General features: G+C 37.8%; 3 protein-coding genes across 6 annotated transcripts; all 3 read right to left on the reverse strand.

Annotated features, from left to right (window-relative positions):
* Nucleotides 1-157: 157 nt before the first annotated feature.
* On the reverse strand, nt 158-7,667 carry ubash3bb (ubiquitin associated and SH3 domain containing Bb). Of its 2 annotated transcripts, none has more exons than XM_077722517.1 (15): nt 7,561-7,667; nt 6,510-6,734; nt 4,418-4,471; nt 3,930-4,116; nt 3,663-3,861; nt 2,871-3,040; nt 2,600-2,808; nt 2,276-2,417; nt 1,931-2,054; nt 1,702-1,821; nt 1,545-1,637; nt 1,316-1,460; nt 881-987; nt 412-521; nt 158-302 (listed from the first exon to the last, which is right to left on the reverse strand). In XM_077722517.1, exons 2-15 carry the CDS (start codon nt 6,635-6,637, stop codon nt 165-167), a joined length of 1,926 nt encoding a protein of 641 aa, XP_077578643.1. In that variant the 5' UTR covers nt 6,638-6,734; nt 7,561-7,667; the 3' UTR covers nt 158-164. The 2 variants fall into 2 exon arrangements, with proteins under 2 accessions (XP_077578643.1, XP_077578642.1); XM_077722516.1 differs by having other exon boundaries at nt 1,931-2,057.
* gkup (glucuronokinase with putative uridyl pyrophosphorylase) lies at nt 6,901-13,738 on the reverse strand. Its single transcript, XM_077722521.1, has 23 exons — nt 13,527-13,738; nt 12,818-12,924; nt 12,680-12,724; nt 12,419-12,572; nt 12,273-12,344; nt 12,115-12,203; nt 11,887-12,040; nt 11,685-11,762; nt 11,301-11,392; nt 11,116-11,221; nt 10,966-11,045; nt 10,819-10,887; nt 10,493-10,553; nt 10,384-10,400; nt 10,212-10,269; nt 9,881-9,973; nt 9,509-9,569; nt 9,333-9,446; nt 9,063-9,120; nt 8,866-8,934; nt 8,339-8,402; nt 8,145-8,216; nt 6,901-7,675 (listed from the first exon to the last, which is right to left on the reverse strand). The coding sequence occupies exons 1-23, from the start codon at nt 13,581-13,583 to the stop codon at nt 7,580-7,582; spliced, it is 1,866 nt and encodes a 621-aa protein (XP_077578647.1). The 5' UTR covers nt 13,584-13,738; the 3' UTR covers nt 6,901-7,579.
* Nucleotides 13,739-13,938: 200 nt separating this feature from the next.
* Nucleotides 13,939-18,326, reverse strand: usf1 (upstream transcription factor 1). 3 transcript variants are annotated; one of them, XM_077723315.1, is made up of 12 exons: nt 18,258-18,326; nt 18,011-18,128; nt 17,671-17,753; nt 17,538-17,584; nt 17,112-17,224; nt 16,682-16,795; nt 16,430-16,583; nt 16,221-16,308; nt 16,084-16,142; nt 15,918-16,012; nt 15,607-15,735; nt 13,939-15,420 (listed from the first exon to the last, which is right to left on the reverse strand). In XM_077723315.1, the coding sequence occupies exons 3-12, from the start codon at nt 17,676-17,678 to the stop codon at nt 15,331-15,333; spliced, it is 897 nt and encodes a 298-aa protein (XP_077579441.1). In that variant the 5' UTR covers nt 17,679-17,753; nt 18,011-18,128; nt 18,258-18,326; the 3' UTR covers nt 13,939-15,330. The 3 variants fall into 3 exon arrangements, with proteins under 3 accessions (XP_077579441.1, XP_077579442.1, XP_077579443.1); XM_077723316.1 differs by having other exon boundaries at nt 18,212-18,269; XM_077723317.1 differs by lacking the exon at nt 18,011-18,128 and having other exon boundaries at nt 18,258-18,322.
* Between the last annotated feature and the right edge of the window lie 2,032 nt (nt 18,327-20,358).

A 20,358-nucleotide genomic window follows, 5' to 3' on the forward strand; every position in this document is an offset into this window, starting at 1 on the left:
TTTATGGCAGAAAATTTTCCCCATGTAGTGTAACTTATAAAAAATGAATACATCCCTTATTTTAAAAATTGATAACCCTGGCAGAAGCCAAGCCATTGAGGGAAACCAACATCCCACTCATCTAGACAGTTCCAGCACAGTATTTGGAGTATTTACCATGTTTGTTATTGTTGCAAAAGTGTCTCCCTCCAGTCAAAGCTGTGGTTTGGTCCATGTGTGAGTGGGAGAATAGGGGGGTCGACCATCTGCCATTGTCCCGAATTGCCCAGCTCCTCACAAGAGCACAAGCCCAGATAGGGGATCTGAAAATCCAGCAAACAGACCAATGATCAAGACTTAGCGCAAAAGTTTCTATTTCACAGAATGCCGGACCCGAATTGCCAACGTCCGATATATGAAATATAGTATAACCTTTCGAACTACTTGGATGAAATATTTGGCATTCCGTGGGATGAATCCCTGCAGCTGGCGTGTGCACGCCTCTAAGGAAGAGGCGTGGGCTACAATCAGCACATTGTTTCCTAAAGAAGAACGGAAACAGGACACAAAAGTGGACAAATGCTTCACACAATGCAATGTACAATACATGAAAACGATAAGAATAGACTACTGGGTAATTGAGTAGTGACCTCCTTTAAGAGAAGCAGAACCCAGTTATGCATTCCAATGCATTATGGAAAATACCCCACAAAATAGGGAAAGGTATGTTAAAGTAGGAAGTTACTTTTCAAGGTATTTTCTACTACTTCTCTGAAAAGTGAGTGAATAAAATACTAAATAATGGTTGAAAGCATTCATTCCTAGAAGGTCTTCAACTTTAGTAACATGCTTCCAGTGCCTGTTGAAGCTTAACATTTGCCTCCATCGTTCAAACTCTTACCAGTGCTTTTGCAATCTGACAGGATCTCTTTGGTCACTTGGTGGCTTCGACTCATGTAGCTCTCATATGATTCGGACACAGTAAGTTTGCTGATGGGGATCAGCGGTCTGTCCAGAATAATAAACAAAAAAAAAAATAACTGTTCATTTATGTGTTTTAAATGCTATTAATCGGTGGTGGCATTTCAAATGTACATAGGTATAATGTGAATCACTACTTCTTCATTTACCATGCTAAAAAGGTCATGATAACATGGTTGTGTGCATTATGTGGGACATATTCCACAAATAATAAATATCTGATCTATGTTTAATGGGGAAAAAAATCTCACAATTACATCAGACAGCAATAAAATGAATAACATTGGACAAATCTTTCTCCATTACCTTAATTTGAATATCTAGCTTTTGTTTGTTAGAAGATGTAAGTTGTCACCTGTATGTCGTGTCCACACTGAAGTGGGTTGCAGCCAGGTCAGCAGGAGTAATCCATGCTGGCAGGGAACTTCCAAAAACCCATTTAGTCCATTCAAAAAGTCCCGGTTCCACACGTATTTTCAGTTTGCCATCCAGCTGCATACCTCCCCCACAGAAACAATTTGGTTATCATGGTGACAAGTGGTGGATCTCAACCCACTCTCCCTTTGGGAAAGAATCTCAATTACCTTTCAGCATATTCTGTGCTGTCTGAACGCATCGCAGAGCAGGAGAGCAGTAAACAAAATCAATCACAATATTACCTTCTGAAAAAGCCTCACCTGCAAAACAAAGAAGATTTAAAGCACACAGACCTGTGAAAGTATTCAAAAGCAGTTGACATACCCACTAATCGTGCTTGTGTGCTTCCAAACACTGTGACGGGTGCATCCATGTCATAATCCCTTTGTGTTCCCCACAGTGGCAAAGTTGGAGGCATATTCAGATTGGAACGGACATATCTACCTGCAAAAAAACAATAGTTTTGTCACTTTATGTTCTGGCTTTTGTTTTTTATTATGTTATAGGTACCACTGTATAATCATACTTTTTAGATTTGGCATTTAAAACTAACCTTTACTGTCCGAGCATAGAGAGAGCCAGTGTTTTCCAAATACGACGTCCATCCTCTCACCGTGTCGACAGACAAAGAGTGACCGTTTGGGGGGCTGACTTTGATTACCACTTATCCGCAGGACCTGCTGTAAATAATTCAGCAATTCAGAACAACATTGTAAAATCTAATGCTTTCACCTGACTGCAATCAACCATTTATACTGTAGCCCTTATTAGGAGTGGAGTTATCTTTTTATCTTGTTATACTTGGATCAGCATTGAACATCATCATCATTTTATTTTCCAATGCATGTGAGAAATAACTATTACATCTGTCATGACTCCAAAAAAAAGGGGAACTAACCTGCATTGGATGACAAAAAAGACTGACAGTTGGGGTGTAACCGGGGCTCATATCACGGCATGTGCTTTCCAGCAGGCCATCAAACATCCGCCTCTCCCTGTTGGCTTTATCAGAGGGTCCAAAGCTGAAGAATGAGTGGGATCTGTGATGGGCAGGAAGATAATGTATGTCACAAACTGGGAAACGACCATGTTCTGTCATTATTCATAGACAGCTATTTCCAACAATGTCACACAAATACGGAGATTCAGTGCGAGCACTACCAGCTGTGCATAATCTTGTGAGTTCAACCGTAGTGTGATTAAATCTGGATAACCTAATTACCTATGGTAGATCCAGGTGTCAGACTCGTCAGCTAGTCCTACGTAGTTCTCAGGCAGCAGGCCTGAAAGCCCACTGGCGAGGGAGGTCCCGTATAACCATCCTTCTGTGGCATTACTCTGCTCTACTGTAGACATGAAAACAAAATCCCCTACAACTAACTCCATCTCATCTTCATTTTGAGGCATGTAGGGGTACATCACTCGAAGAGTCTGTAAAAGAAACAATATGTGGTTAAGAATTTGTGTGTCTACAATTGTTTATATTATATTACCTCATGGTTTGCAAAACGAATGTCCCGAGAAAAAAGGACTGCCATCCAGTCACAACCTAGCTTGACCTCGATGCCCTTTGCTAGTTTTTCCAGTGAAGCAAGATGATCGGTAGGGAAGTTGTAAGCCAGGGTTACATGGAGCTGTTTCTTATGAGGCTCCACGTAGACATCTGGATAAAAAAGATGCACTCTCACTAACGTGATATTGAACATACATTGAATAGATTAAATATCAGAAAATCCTGTTTATCCTGTTTAAGGAAACTATCACTACATCTGGAACTAGTTCCCACTAAAACAAACCAAGTTGATGCAGGACAAATTTAACGGCTCGGCTAAACCTCTATCCCATTTATAAAATGAATATCTAATTAAATATGACCCTGAATGAGATTATTTGTCAATCATCTTCCATACTGCGCATCATAGAAAGGGTTGCGGGTGACTATCCCAGCTATGCTCAGGTGAAAGGCAGACTACATAAACCCTAGTATACTACTACTGTGTATAAGAAATTCAATGATGTTGACCTAAACTCCCGAATCACATGACTGGTGTCGAATTAACATGCATCACACAATGTCTCCAATCTAATTTGGCACTGAGCTGCCAGGAATAATGATTAGGCTCATTTTCGTCGAGGCTCAGTGACATACTGAGTGACTGCGTCTCTAACCCGATCGGACATCCAATTAGTCATTGTCACAGTTGGAAAAAAAAAACATGGACCATAGTTCATCACATGATTACCTTGTTACTGATAAATAATTATAAAGCATTGTGCTCTCATACCAGCTTTCCTGTTGGCCTCTGTGCTGAAGTCAGACGCAAATTGCTTGAGTATATCAGCCACGCGCTCCTCAACGAAAAGACCGATGAAGTTGGAGGATGTGTATAGTTTAAGGGGCAGTGGGCTGGGAAATCGACCTCGCCACTGCTGGACAGTATCTTGGAGGGCCTCACAGAGAGCGTCTACTTTGTGGTCCGCACACTTAAGAAATAGCAAACAGAACGTAATATAGATACAAATATTGTTGTCAGATGAGTCGCTTTACTAACCACGAAAAACTGGCACAGCGTGATGTGAGGGAAAATGTTGTGGGCTTTGTTTTTGCCGCATTTGACCCGACTCTGTTGCCAGAAGTGAGAGAGCTGGTTCTGGAGTGGTCCACTCGGCCGCAGATAGAGGACAAACTCCCGAGGCAACCCGTCATCCAGGAACGGGTCATCCATGTGAGAGAACAACCTGAAGTAAAAGTGATTTAAATGAAAGAAGTATCTTGGCCAACAAATTTGGATTGAACCATTATAGTAAGTTGTTTTTTTTCCACCCCAGATCCCCCCCAAAAAATGATGGGCACATAACACTGCACCGAAATGACTGCATACAGAAATATCATTTGTGCTATATAATTATTACTGCCACAAGTGCTTATTTTAAATGTAGTGTGATGTTCTCACAGAGAGGGCAGTGTAATAGATTACTGCCGGAGTTGTGTGTTTTGCCTCAACCTATATTGCAGATTCCAACCTTTGTTTACACTCACCAATCGCAAGCTGCTTGAACACTGCGACCTCCAGTTGATGCCATAGCTTTTAACCTGTAACATACAAGAGAGTGCAATGAATATACTTCAAAATGTAATTTAATTCAGAAACAAAACAAATCATTATTAAAAAATGCCTGTTTAGGAATAATTTAACTATAAAGTTCAACTTTCTGATTTATGTCATATTGCTGAGTTCATCCAGTAACACCAGGGACAGAAGCTCTTGTATAACATTTCCAAGCAATGTCTCATCACACATTTTCTGACATAGGAATTTCTCACGGTATATTAGGGAGGTTCTACTCTCACAGTAGATGTAAAAATCCCTTGTGAGGATAGGCGGTTAAGTAAATGAATGGATGAATTATGTTCGAATTTGAGAAAAACAGTTGTTCATTCTCGCCACTTCTCTCACGCTCAAATGCAGCCGGGATAAACTCCAGCACCCCTAGAAAGGACTTTAGAGGAGTGAGTATATGTATACTGAGGTAGCAGGAACTGCAGGATGTATTCTGTTGAAACCAGTCCAGTTATTATATTGGCAACGACACTAAAAATCACAGATGGCTGCGCCATCACCAAACACAAGCGCGGTTTATGTCCTTGATCAAATTCAACAAGCTAACCAGTACGAGTAGTATAAATGAAGCAACACCCATAAATAAGTGAATGAGCACTCACACACACAAACACACACACACAGTGTAGATCAAATTGGGCAAGAGATTAAATGTCAAATCAAATCTACTTTCCTTCCTGATCCCTTCAACTCTGCCATGGCCTATTTACTCACTCCAAAAGGAAACGTTGACAGTATTTACATGTTATTTCAGCTAAGCTGTTTATGTACAACTTTAACTAACCAAATCTATTCTCCTTTGGTTGCGTCATCATTGAAAGAGTCCAAAACTCAATGTTTTCGCCTCCTTCATTCTGTCATTTAGTGATTACAAACTCATGTTGAGCCAAGGGGAGCATTTTACATGACACCATTCAATGGAAAACAAAAAACTATTCACAAAAAAACGGAGTGCCCTGCATTTCCTAAATCTCCATACCAAGCATATACATTTTCTTTCTGTTAAACTCTAAGAAACTACACTTAACCTGCACAACAACTCCCAAGGTTTAGGATCGGTTACTCCAGAGATTTTTACTGTGAAATATCTAAAGGGAGTCATAGGGTGACTGATTACGTGACATAATAGACAACCGTTGAAAACACATTCCATCACCGATGTTTGCAGACTAACAGTCACCATTGACTCATAACCCCATGTCTATACAAAAAGTCAGAAATAGTCACAGTGGGTCCTGATTAACATGCAGGTCAACTTGAGGTATTGTGTCTTAAAAAAATAAAGACCTACTATGCTATTTCAATTAGAGCAGGGCAAAAAATGTCACAATGTTTGAATGTTTTTCTTTCATACTGTCCTACTTTGATTATTTTCCTCTATAATTATATTATATTATTATTAAATAGTTTTTCAATTTAAAAATGTCACTATGAAACAAACTACAATAAAGTCATAAGAAATAAGAATATATATATATATATATATATATATATATATATATATATATATATATATATATATATATATATATATATATATATATATATATATATATATATATATATATATATATATATATATATATATATATATATATATATATATATATATATATATATATATATATATATATATATATATATATATATATATATATATATATATATATATATATATATATATATATATATATATATATATATATATATATATATATACATACACACATACATACACACACACAGACTATATATAGACTTTTTTTAAATCACAGTATCATAAAATAGGCTCATACTTAATGATGTTATTAATAGTAGCCCTACATATTAATCGTGGCTGCGCAAAAGGGAAGAACGATTGCCTTTGCCCCTGATGGTCCACTTTTAAGCCCTCAAACTTCCCCGCAGGCACACATCACACGTCCAATTCCACGTCAGCCCAAGTGCGTCTTGTGACATGCACGCAACTCCCTACACTAGTCACTCACGCCCCCCACGCCGCACACTTACGCTCTTGGACGGGGGAAGCCCATTGACAAGAGTACGTCCAGGTTTGATCCACATTTGCCCGATCCCGAGCGGTTTTGTCGGAATCTCCGTGGAAGGATTTTACTGTAGAGTTCCTCTCTGGCTGCCATGGTCCAGCGGATCCATGTAGAGGCTCACAAGTGTCCTCAAATCCAAAATTAATGAATTACTACCACGCAGACAAGACACACGACAGACTGCTCCGCCCTGGAGGAAACAGCAAATGAGATGCTCTTACAAAGGCGTGCACGCGCTCACACTGCAAGCGCACGGCTAAAACTAGGCTTTTTTTTTTCAGAATTGGAAAGCATCCAAGGGAATTAACCCGACTTTAAACGAATATAAAATAATATAAATAATAAGAGAGAACATCTTAATTTTAAAAACATTTAATTTCCAAATAAAATAGATTCACAACTGTACAATGTGTACAAGATACACACTATATATGATCCATATATATATAATTCATGTTAAACACAAAATGTGAATACACATTTCAATCGTTTAGCAATAAGATAATTAAATAAATTAGGAGATAAAATTAATTGCATCATCTGGCTTGTCACGCCCGTACTTCATTGGAGGATTAAAATGATTGAGAAAGTCAATTTTGTGAGTTTGTCGAATTACTCTCAGTTTTAAAAAGGCTTTGCTGTGCCTCTAATTATAATGTACCACAAATAGTCTCAAATTAAAGCTTAACGTCCGCAGTTAAATCTCATCCTGTTCATTTTATTTCCATGCCAGGATGGTTTTCACAGTCAAATATTTTTAGGGGCAACACTGAGCGCATCTGGTAGAGCAAGTAGTAATCAGGGATTTGAATCCGAGATCTCCACTTTTTGTAGTTCTCATGGACAAGACACCGACCCCCAGGTCCCTCCTTCATATTCAAGGACAGATGGTTTTATGCGACATACTGTAGATTAAACCATATTGTAATAAACTTCAAGTACCTATTTAAATATTATATTTGGTTTGTAGATTTTGGGGCTATTTCTCTAGTTGCCAATTCTTTAAGCGCACTGACTTGAATCCTGGGGAAGCAGTTACAGTTGCCCGTTGTCAGTATCGGCAGATGGGTTATATGGTGTGATAACACAGAAGACACAACCGGCCTCCTGGAAAGCTTGTCTCATCTCCACCTGACAGGACAGACAGAATCTGCATCATACTACAGATACATATTGCTGGATTTCCTTGACTTGTGGACAAACTTATTGATAATGTGTTTAGAGTAAAAAAACAATGAAAATGTTAGTATCATTGTAATATTGTAGACTAACCTCAAACTCTTCCACACTAAAGACAAAAAAAATGCTCATGTAATAAGCCTACATAATGCATCATGACTTTACTCAGGGGCATGACGGACATTATGATGAGAAAGAGGAAAGGGAGTGACAATGACCTTTTAAGCCAGTTCAAATGAAATGTTAGAAGCGCATTTCTTAGTTTTTATGGCGCACAACTGAGTTGGAGGTGTTGCCAGTCTCAGTCATACAGAAACAGCAAGTTTAAGGTGGTTTTCCTAAAAAGATTAATGAGTGTTTTTGCAAAAAAATCTTAAATAAAGGCAACAGCATGGGAAAATGTTCTCTGCTGTAATCTTACCAGTTTTGCAGCATCTAAACACAATCCCAACACTGCACCGCCACTGCCTGGTAACTTCACTGCTGAGCCAAACTGCATGAAGATCAGACCGTTACAACAATGGGGAAAAGAAGACACATAATTCTTGTTGAATTTTCTTCAACGAAATCCAAACTGTGTACTCGGATGCAGACATAAAACATCAGAGTACCAACCTGCTTTGCTAATGCCACCATCTTGAGGTTGCCAGGACCAAGGCACTCATCAGAGTACACAGACCTGTACGGGGTATTCATTATACTATTTAATCTTAACATATCTGTTACTACTTGGCATGCACCAATGTTAAAACTTGACATTCTTTTTCAAATTAATATTTTCTGACTGGATCATTTTGGCACTTTGTCAAATTTGTGACTATGAATATCCTGGTTCCTTCTTCAGTGATGTCAGCATTTTTTTTAATCAATTAGTCAGGCAGAAAATTAAGCACATAGTGCTTTACTTCGAAAAATTGGACCAAAAGCTGACGAGATTATAAATGTTATATTTCCTCAGTAGAGCCTTAATTCAAAAAATACACTTCTGTATAAAATATATTTTTCTTTCCAAGTGGTACCAAGAGAAACTAGTGGTAAAAGTCCCCAAAGCTTCATAGAACACTGTTATGGGTTAAATATTTAATATTGTGTCCATTAAAATGTGTCCCAGTTCTACAAATGTACCAGACAAGACCATTTACCTTCTTAACTCAAAGTTCTTGTCCATTAGGTGTGCTAGAAGGTTCCAATCTCGGTCCATTAGAGCCTCCCTGAGAGAAAAAAATGGAATGTTTCTTTCAGCCACTGCTGAAGTAATATAAAGACTTCATCTAAAAATGTTTTCATAAGAAGACACTAAGTCTTTAGGAAGATCACAGAAATGTTGAGTTTGCTCTACCTGGCTTGATCAGTAAGTTCTGCAAACGTATTCATTGCTTTAACCACAAGAGGCTCCCCTGAACGATAAATACATTTTAATTAATATAAATAATAATACGCCACCACCTATCACAATAGACAAGTGATCAAACAAAACGAATAAAAGAATTCACCTTAAATGTAATGTAGCTTTTTCATCACAATAGTAATGTAACTAATATTACAAATGGTTTGAGCTTTTATATTTTTTCATCTTTCGTACAGTATTATAAAAAGAGCGGTAACCTACCATTGAGCCAGCGTTGTCGGACATTGTTGTGAATGCGCCCAGAGTCACTGGGATCATTCAAGTAGGCCAACCAGAATGAAGGCAAAGTACTCATATCCAAGGAGATGTAATTGCCTACAAGCAAAAACACTTCATACACTGTAAACCTTTAATACAATGTATAGTGATGTGAATACCATAGCCTTGCTCTTCCATGAGCTTTTTGCTGAAGTCCATGTAGACTAAACCTTGATAAACCTGCACAAAATAAAAAAGCTTTTTTTGCTACTGGTTGGACAGAGGGTATTAACAACATCATTTGGTCAAATAGTTGAAGAAAAGGTTGTCAGAGAGAAAGTAAAGTTTTGTTATTCCGAGGTCACAAATTCATTAAGTCTGATTCCCCAAAAATGTCAACTATTGCACTTAATCAGATACGGAATCATTGTGGTGAGCTGTATACTGTAAATGTATATGTTACTGTATAAATATGGTAAGTAGGATTAATATGTAATGTTTTCCATACTCAATGAACATTTTCCTCAGCCTGATTTACATGCAACACAAACCTGCACAACTCTGTCTTGGAGACCAGCAGTAATGAAGAGTTCATCAGTTTCCACATTGAGAATGAAGTTGGCACGGACTGGTTTTGGAAGATCCTAGTAGTATGCAAAATGTAAAAAAAAAATACATCTTGTCAATGCTCATTAACTATGTCTTCCGCACTCATTTGCTCATTATTCACTATCAACTAATATGTTTTTCTATTTTCCAAATGAATACAATTTTTAATGGGGTGTAATAAATTTGGATGACACTAGACAATGCAAGACATAACAATTAAAATATGCCCTTCTATCAGTGAGGAGACATAAGGAAAATATGCAAGCTACTTACATCATCTGTGAGGTTGTAGAATTTCATGAGACTCTTCAATGCAGCTGAGACAATGGCACTACACAAAAAAAATTGCCACCCCAGTAATTCCCAATTAGTTAGATCACATACATTTACGACAGAAAACTGAACATTAAACATGCAGTATAAATTGAGAAAAAAAGTTAATAACCTGCTCCCAGCAAGGCCCTGAAACAAAGGCAGAAAAAGTACATTTGATTTACTCTTTTATTTTGATCTCTATTATATATGCACTAATGAGTATATGAGAAAAACCTCACCACTTGTCGAGGAATGTTTGTGTCATACTTAAGTGTGAAATTCTGCTTTGTCAATGCGATGCTGTGGAAAGAAATTGAAAAAATACATCAGTGGTGACACTTTAAAAGATGATCTATTTAAGGGAGGTTTGACTTAAACAATGATAGAAGGTAATTTTAAAAATGAAAATTTCAACCAGGTCATGCACTTATTTTTGACCTATCTTAAATTGGGAGGGAGGTAATAATACAGCATTAAAACAGCACTGAAATATGCATAATTTAACCCATAATAAGTAGTTCAAACAATGAAGGAATGGACTTCAACAACTCCCACAAAATCTCACCCTTGTTTGCAGCAGAACTGATAGAATTTCTTACAGGTCGCTTGCAGCAGCCGAAGGCCTCCAAGGTATCTGCAGTGTATGATCGATGTCAAGAACAGAAATGTCAATGTGTGTTGGAAGCATAATATTTTATTTAATTATACACACCCTTCTTTTCTACTGATTCTGAACAAATCTTGCAAGCTTCCAAACTCTGTGGGGTCGTTAAGTGGGTGAGGAAGGAGAACCTATAATATGTAACTTCATGTTATCAGTGATTATGTTAAGTGCACCAATGTGTGGTTTGCTTTATTTTACCAAAGTTTGGCTTTTCACTAGGGTGACATCAGCCCAGAAGTTCTTGATTGACATAGCGATGGTTTTCCCTTCAAAGCCGTCAGATGGATTTCCCATTAATCCGACCCTGTGGATTAAACATGTTAAAATTAACAACACTAAACATAATCTCAGGTCAGAACATTAGTTTTAATCATGATACGAACCTGGCGTAAGACCGGCACGTGATAGGTTTGGTGGATTTGTCCTGTTGTTTGGCAGAGAAACAATTGAGCCACTTGGTGTAGTCTGACAGAGTCTAAGATGTTGAGAAATTTACACGTCAAAAAGTGATTCATGAAATTCGGATAATGCTACTAATGTATTTTCCGGACTATGAGTGGTGCTTTTTTCATAGTTATACTGGGCCTGTGACCCATATATATTTGTTTTTGTTGTTGTTTATTTTTAAGGCTATAGTTTTCTTTAAAAACAAGTGCCCTCCCAAAAAAAAGGCCATTTTAACAGACCAATTTTTATAGGGTTATGCAGTGTACTTATTGATATACACTCATGGTGGTAAATTATAATGTAAAGTGGAAAAAACATACCACTTGTCCTATTAGTTGAAAACCAGTCGGAAGCTTCATTCCAAAAACTTCAAACAGATTGTTATTAATCACCTGCTCCTGAAAATAAATAGATATATCAGCAACAGATTGAATGATCGTAAGAAGCCATGTTAAACCATTACAAAAGTAACGCAGGCTGCGCTTGTCAACCAATTCCACAATGTACTTTTTTTTAACATACCCAGAATCTTCCAAAAGACCTGTCAGTGTCTTCTATCTGACTAAGAACATCAGATATGAAGGGCAGAGTTTCTTTCCTGATGCAATAAAACACTACGCTGGCCAAACGAGAAGATGTGAGTCCTTCTGTGGCTTTCTCCAAGAAACTGCTTATCCTACATAGAAGTCAAAACCCAGTCTCATGGTGAGATGATGATTATTTCAATTTCATATTCTTATTTCTCATCACCGATGGGAATCAGGGCAAACTTCCACAATCCCTCTGGAGATGCTTTTCTCGCCTTCCTCCATCTCATAGTATATGATCAGCTCTCCAGGCTTTGAAACAGACACATTAAGTTCAGTAGCATCAATAGTCGAATAGACGAATACAATGATTGTTACTACCTTTGAACGGAAGAACCGGATCACTTGAGCAACATCAAAGTTTTGGTCCTCACACAACATATCTCCTGCTATCTGCTTACAGGAAGGCTAAATCAGGTCCATGTAAAAAACATATATATATTTCATATTTGGGAGGCTCATATTACCACCATGATGTCATCTTGCAGCTTGCGGCTGCGTATGACCAGCTCCAGATCGGCCACAGCACCAAGAGAGTCACTCAGTGTAGTGCTGCCATCATTAATTATGTTTTCCACAGGAAAATCATTGGCTGTGGCCCAGCGCTCAAAATATTTGTACCTATTCAGAGGAGATGGTCAAACAACAGTAATCATAATGATCAGTTTGGTTTTCTTTCAATATATTTTGGTTGTCTTATGGTCAATTGGAGCTGCATGCACACTTACTTGTCTGCATTGGTGACAAGATATACCTCTGTGAATAACTGACGCCTGAGGACAAAGGACATTTAGCAAAAGGAAGTTAGGCAAACATTAAAAGGACGAAAAAAGATGGAAATTATCAATATTCAAGTTTATACTTACATGTTGACAGTTTTCCACCAAAAGTCCAAAATCTTCATTCCACCAATGCCAGGAAGCAAGCTCTTTGGAACTCCTATTAAGTGGCTGTATAGGCCTGTCTCATCATTCTTTTTGAGGAGAGAAGAACATTAACAGGGATTATCATAGTGCCTCATAATTTTAATATATATATATATTGTACAGATCCTATTTTTTGCATTACGACAACTTGATAACACACAGTACTTCTGGATGAACAATGATCAATATTAGGGTTAGTTAATAATGCCATTAAATTATTTGCCCTGAGTTGTGTGCCACCTTGTGGCATAATAAAATATAGCAGTCTGTACTGAGAAGCGCTACTAACAAATATTATTGCTATTGTTATTATTATTACTATTTATGGTCACAATCCTGACTAGTGGAGAGCATCTTCTATAGTAACTATAGTTACTAGTTTAGTTTTTATTTATCGTTATTATTTATTGATTATTTATTTGACTGTTTGTTGTTGTTATCCGTGCACTTTGTGGTGAAGCTTTAAATCTCATTTACTTGTTTGTATATTGACAACAAAAGGATTCAACTGACTCAGATGCAACAATAAACAATAAAAAGATATCCAGAGCGCAAACAGCAATATTTGGCGCACTGTGCACTAACATTGACCCTGAGAACTTTGGCACGGAAAATGTATCTTTGTGTATGCAACGTATAAATGGCTCACCTTTATTTCAGTCTCCAAAACTCTGCCGTGGCCGGCGACCAATAGTATACAAATCATTGCACCAGCTTCTGATTGTAGAACAGTTTTGGATGCTTCTCTGCAGTGTATATAGTAGTTTAAAAGTAGCCCTTTCTGGAGCGCATTTGACCACGAAGTCAGGACTGATCACGCCTCTTTTGCAACCTTTTCCACGGAAATACTTTTTGCAGGAATGCGTTTGTGGACGTACACGTAATACGTTACTTCCGCCGCTGCGACCTCTACAAAATAAAGGGTTCTTTCAATTCGGAGCGGCACTGAGACGCCTTGCATACTACTACTTCTGGGGTGTCATTGAGCGCATCTCATCTAAGTGAGATAAATATACTTCCGTCCCACAAACTACAAAATAAAATGACTTTGCAAAATGCAGTACTGTATGTGGATTTAATTTACAAAGCAACTTTAATAAACAAAGGTAAAATGACATACATTTATTGTTGCCTACCTACATCATCAAGCCTTAATTGTCCTCAGTTGCATGTATTTTTTTTTTACATTGTTACAATGCAATTACAATCCAAAGTGAGGCAAAATTAAACAGCATGGGAATATAATGAATAAAGTAAAACAATAAAAACTCAGAAGGGTGTTGCAAAGCAATATGAATAAAGGACGCAAATATACAGTTATTTGGTGACAATATTCTAAGCATATAAATAAAACTTGGATAATTAAAAAAATAAAAAGTAGTTGGGCTACATTTACACTGTGTTCCCAGCATCCAAAGTTTGCCAATTTGCCCCAAACAGTGCAGTGAGGAATTTTGACCATTTTGTGCCTATGCATTTCAGTCTTGCCAAGTTTTCTTACAGGCCTTGCAAGGGTTTATGTGACGGGCTGAGTAGAAGCAATTGAACCCTCGGGGTTGAATGGATCTGCTTGATAAGACAATTTGACATTCTCCTGTCCTATTATAGCAGGGGTGGCAAACAATTTAGACACAAAGAGCCAACATTTTCAACTTTAAGAGTCCAAAAGACACATGTTATGTCAGAAAAAGCATGAAAAATCAAATCTGTCAAATTATTTATTAAAAATAATTTATTAGTTGTTTTTAATGGGCCCTGTTGAATTTATGTGTGTTTTAAGATAGAATGGAAATAATAGAAACATGAAAGGAGGCAAAGAACTACATTATATACAAAATATGATAAGAAGGAAAAAGCTGCATTCATTTTGGCTGGGAGCCGCATGCGGCTCTAGAGCCATGTGTTGGCCACCCCTGCACTGTAGGGTTTACAGTATGTGCAACCAACTTTGGCCTTAGTAAAAAAAAAAGTTTAAAAGTATTTCATTGCAAAATTTGGAAATGGCAATCTTAAGTGCATTAGATGTCTACAATGTCTTTTGTTGAATATAGGAAACCACCAAAAAGACATTGTACTGTCAATTACATCCTTTTTTAAGTTTGAATGAATACCGGAACATAAAGTAAATGTAGCATTAGTTGCTCGTGTCATGCATGGCACTTTCTCCACTGACGGTTGTTATAACTGCTGAAAGAGTGATGCATTCAAAGACCATTTCTTCTCTTTCAGATGCGATCCAACTATGATTGGCTTCAAATACGTAGTTTTAAAACCTGAAAAATGTTAAAAGGTGTACATTTCTGACACTGGGTTGAATACTTTGCACAATTTTCCGTAATTTCTATACATATCATGCACGCTTGACAAGTCTCACAGGTCTCAGTCAAAGCATTTCAAGTACTATTTTGTCCTGTGTGTGGATGTCCTCAAAAAAAGTATTCCGAAAAGACGTTTCACTGTGGCTCCGTACTGGATGATCCTACAATGCCATGCTGACGTAGCACATTCCTCAGGACCTGATTCTTGGATTTCCAGTCTTCTACCTGAGAAAAAGATGCCACAGATGATAATAAATAAAAATGATTTACAGTAGTTGCTTGGTAATTGCCAATATGTGAACGTAAATGCTAAATATACACATCCCATTGTAAGTCGTGTATGTTAAAACTGTTCAAATATATTATTATAATTTGAAGTATTCTAAGTGCCTATTTTACACACTAACGTACCTCCTGTCGGAGAAGCTGATTATCAATCCGAAGTCGATCAAGCGTGCTGAGATCTTCTCCCAATTTAAGGTTGCTCTGTCTGAGTTCCTTGATGTAGTCACAAGCTTTGGACAAAATCCCGCCCTTACTCTAAACAAAACAAGAGCAGTAATAAGTTGACATCACTAATTCAAAGAAAAGAGTTGTTAAAAAACCCTCCCAAATATGATGCAGTAAAAACATTTGAAGTATATGTCAAAAGGCTTAAAAAATGGAGGGTTATGGTTTGCTTGTCAGAAGTAAATGTCTGAAGAAAGTGTTAAACAGCTCACCTGTCCAGTCTTGGTATAATCTATGTTACAATCTGGTATTGTCTTTGACAGCTGCACGATCCAGTTGTTGATTTTATCCCGACGTCTGCGCTCAACTAGGATGAGAGAAGTAAACACCTTTTTCTTCAATCAAACTGACCTTACCAACGTTGATGAGGTTGCAAACCTTCGTTGTGCTGTGCACGTCGTTTCTCATCCCTGGAGCCCCGAGGAGCCTCTTGTGTTCTGAATATCATGCCAAATAATATTAATCAAGATTGAAAGATCATTTAGAAAAACATATTTAAATAATATTGTAAATACGCGGTGTATGGTTGAGTTCGAGGCGCAATTGTCCTTTGACTGGATCCCGTCAAAACCTCCTGGGGTGACATCATCACATAGAGCTGGCCTATAAAAGAAATCATTTTTTTTTCATTATAACAGAACAACTGGCGTTGTAGAATTTTTGATTTAGCAACTTTTGGACTCATGGAGAAGAACATTGTTTTTTGTCATGGGGATTTTGGTACCTGTGGGTGTGGTCTGGCTGAGCAACGTGTCAGATGCTTGTACTGTGGTCACCATGGTTCCCGTTGTGGCATCGGCAATGGTGGCTGGATAGTACGTGTACTGTGTCTCAGTACTGCCATCCCCCTCGAGCCCTTCTGGCTGGGAGAAGACAGCCTGGAATAAAAAGCGACATTCATATATTACATAAAGGAATTACACCATTTTCGGTGGAAAAAAGAATGTGTTTTCATGAACAATGTCAGTGATCTAACCTGGGTGACGGCCTGAGTGGTTGCAGGAAAACCGGTGACCAGACTCACTGCTGCGGCACCATCTGTCTGCCCTTCTAATTGGCCGTCTGATACCTGGATAACCCTGTAGGTTACCTGAAAAGGTAAAGAAAAATAATATTGGCATACGTCCTATTATACGTTTACAAGCAGTACCTAGGCATCTGAAAAGCTACCAAAATAATCTGCAATTGTGAAAATCAAGTATAGTGTGAAATTGTCATTTCTAACACAACAAATAAATTAGGACTAGGTACACCTTTGTCTTGATGCAGTATTTAAGGTAAAAACTCATAATCAACTTACAAATGTCTCACATCTGAAATATTGAGGTTAGGAAACCACATCTTCAACAAATGAATTTTGTAAATAGAAGTACTACATCTCTATTTGGCATATGTTGCCTTCCTACCTGTCCAGCTCCCCCTTCTGTCTTAAATAAGTATTTGATGGGTTGATCAGTGAATGTGGAGGCAGACTGAATGGCTGCAATTGCTGCTGGGTCCTCAGCAGTGGCCACTGAACCTGTTGGGACATATCATCAACAGGCATCATTAAAAACTACCTTTTTCACCCATTCTTCTTCCATACCACTTATTCGCACAAGGGTTGCAGGGGGTGCTAGAGCGTATCCCAGCCAACTACCGACATCAGGCAGGGGAGACCCTTAATTGGTTTCCAAGCAATCATAACGCACAATGAAACAGATAACCACTCACACTCACAATCACACCGAAGGGAATCAAACCCAGACTGCCTACAATAAAGTGAGGTGGAATAACCACTGCACCTTCAGGAGGCATTGAACTATTTCCTGCAGACCATTTGACCTTCTCACCTTCTTCTTTGACAGTGACATCATCTGGATCAGGGCTTTTTTGTTGGCTGGAAGACAAAGCAGACACTCTCATTTAAGTGAATGAAATACAATGTTTTTGGTCGGGTTTGGGAAAACAAGGGGTCGCACTCACTTCTTCATTTCGGGCGATTGTCCTGGACGAGGAGCCCGCCTTTACCCGCTCGCACAGCCCAGCTGTGGGTGAACGTTCACGATCTTAACAGAAAACGCAAAAGTGAATTGCAATAGAAATCAAGGAACAAACTAACAGCCCATGTGTGTTTTAAAAGACTTTAATGGCTCGTGCGTGGCGACTTTTGAAGAACGTCCCAGTTGTGGACTAAACATAGCATTGAAGGCAACCCGACAGAATATACAAGATCACTGAAACCAAACAAACAAAAACTAGCAATACAAAAGATGTCGTATTTTATGTGCTTTATGATGTACTAGAAAATATGTCAAATATATACTTTCAGGACTAAAGCCGGAAGTTCGGCTTTTTGGCCAAATGGACGAGACTGTTGTCGACACCGTTCGGCCCCAGTGGTTCTTTGCAGATGTTTTAGAAAATACCGTATCTCACGGGTTCTGGAAAAAAATGCACATTACAGTCAGTAATTGCAAAAATCTAAATTTAGGTGTATTTCGATATGCGATGCGCCACCACCTACATTTTAGTGAGTCTATTTTACTGAGGATGAACAAAGATCTACTTACACTAAGGTTTGGATCCTCCCACAATATTTGTCAACAGCATAATATCATCTCTACGCATGCGCTACAGGAAATTGCGTCAGTGAAAGTCCCTTCACTTTTGTTCCTAAAGCGTTGCTTTAATCGATATAATGTTTAGAAGACTAGATGAGTAATGCACTCCAGAAAATAAAGGGGGCGGGCGTCATCAGGCGGTACATGGTTTTGGTTAACAACAATTAGAAAAGACAGTGGACCGCATCCACAGTTCAATCCCAGTCAGGGATGGAGTAAAGGTGCATTCTTAGAGAGAGTTGATTGTAGATGAAGTAACCACTGAGTTACACCCATGTGCCTTCCTTGCAAATATTGACGTTTTATACAAGCGTGCCTAAGGTTCAAAATGATAAGAAAGCGTTTATTATTATTGGCTGAGTTATTTGTTATTGCAAAGCCTTGATTTCAATACATATAGTACAGCTTTTCCAAGTGAAAGTCAACATTGATTTACTATATAACAACCTATAAGAGGTGCTGTTGAGTCAATTAGATCAAGTTTTTAAAGGCGTATTTCTTACCCCTAGTTCTTAAACTAATCAATATTCAATGAATAATCAACATGTATTCACATGGATTTGCAACAATCTCAAGGGAACATTTAACTACAAGTGGTATTATATTCAAATCTACTGTGTATGTCTTCCTATTTTGTTCAAAACTGTCAACCAAAAGCACCTCGCACGCAATTCTAAGGGTTAAAATTAAAAGAAAATGTTACATTAACATCGATGTGGATTTTGTAATAAAATTTTGGTGGGAATACAGTAGAAAAACACTGGACGGCGCCCGTGGTTCGATCCCAGTGCGGGATAATGAAGAAGCGATTCAAAGATTGTTTCTAGCTGAAGTAACCACTGAGCTAAACCAGTGCGAGAGAGCAGGCGAAAAAGTTAATATTTATATAATAAAACACACCGATCGTCAATGAAGAGTACGAGTTAGTACATGTTTGTGGACTTTTGATTGTTTTAATTTCAAAAGGTGATTACCGAATCACAGAAATATTAGTTATCTTCACGTTGTTTTAGTACTTTAATAACTCAAGAATGTTCAGTTGCAGTAACTACTTTTAGCCACAGAATGACGCTGTTGGAACAATCTCACTGCACACTCTCACTTGATACTAAAATAATATACTTTAATTTTGAGACTTAACACTCAAGTGTTTTATCTGTTAAAAATAACCACAATACGGAAAATTAATGAATTATTTTTTAAAAATTAAATTGAATTGAATGAATACAATTTTATGTTTTTATTGTCATTATACAAGTACTATAATGAGATTTAAAGCTTCACCAGGGAGTGCACAAATACAACAACAAATAAACAGACAAACAAATCATCAATAATTAATAATTACACTTAGTTCAGAAGGACATCGATCATATATTTCATTTGATATTGTTTTCTGTGGGGTTTTAACATCAGAAACGCACAAGCAAACAATTTAAACAACATATATTGTTATAATTCCATTCACTTTGATACATTAAAATAAAACCATATGCTGTAGATACATAGTACCATAGTTCGGCCAACAAGTTTAATATTTTATATATTGGGAATAGTTTTGTTGTCATTCAGTATGTGACGATGAGGAAACAAAAGCATTGTTGTCGTCTGGAAATGATGTCACATGGTTGCTGATGGCTGCTGTACACAAAACATACTTGTCTTTGTTCATTTTCTCCCATTTCCTTTCCAAGATCACCTCATCAATAGTGTCATATATAAATCTTCATCGCTTGATGGAAAATATTGCATTGAATCGATGATGAGGAAGCCTAAAAGCACTTCCAAACACAAATTGCCAAACTCCCACCATAGAACATGTAGAGCATATTCTTTGCTTCATGAGTGACACCAAAGCCGAAACTTTCGCCAATCACCACGTGCCATGCGATGCCAAATCTCTTGTCCATGGAGTCCTTGACCATCTTTGCTGCATTCTCATTGTGGTTGGAACACTTTTCAAAAGCTGCGATACACATTGCTATGGCCTCCTCCTTCATTTCCTCGGGCATGTCTGTGTGCCTGACAATTGGGAAGCTATATGCCAGCT

Source organism: Stigmatopora nigra, chromosome 8, assembly GCF_051989575.1.
Source record: "Stigmatopora nigra isolate UIUO_SnigA chromosome 8, RoL_Snig_1.1, whole genome shotgun sequence".
NCBI lineage: Eukaryota > Metazoa > Chordata > Actinopteri > Syngnathiformes > Syngnathidae > Stigmatopora > Stigmatopora nigra.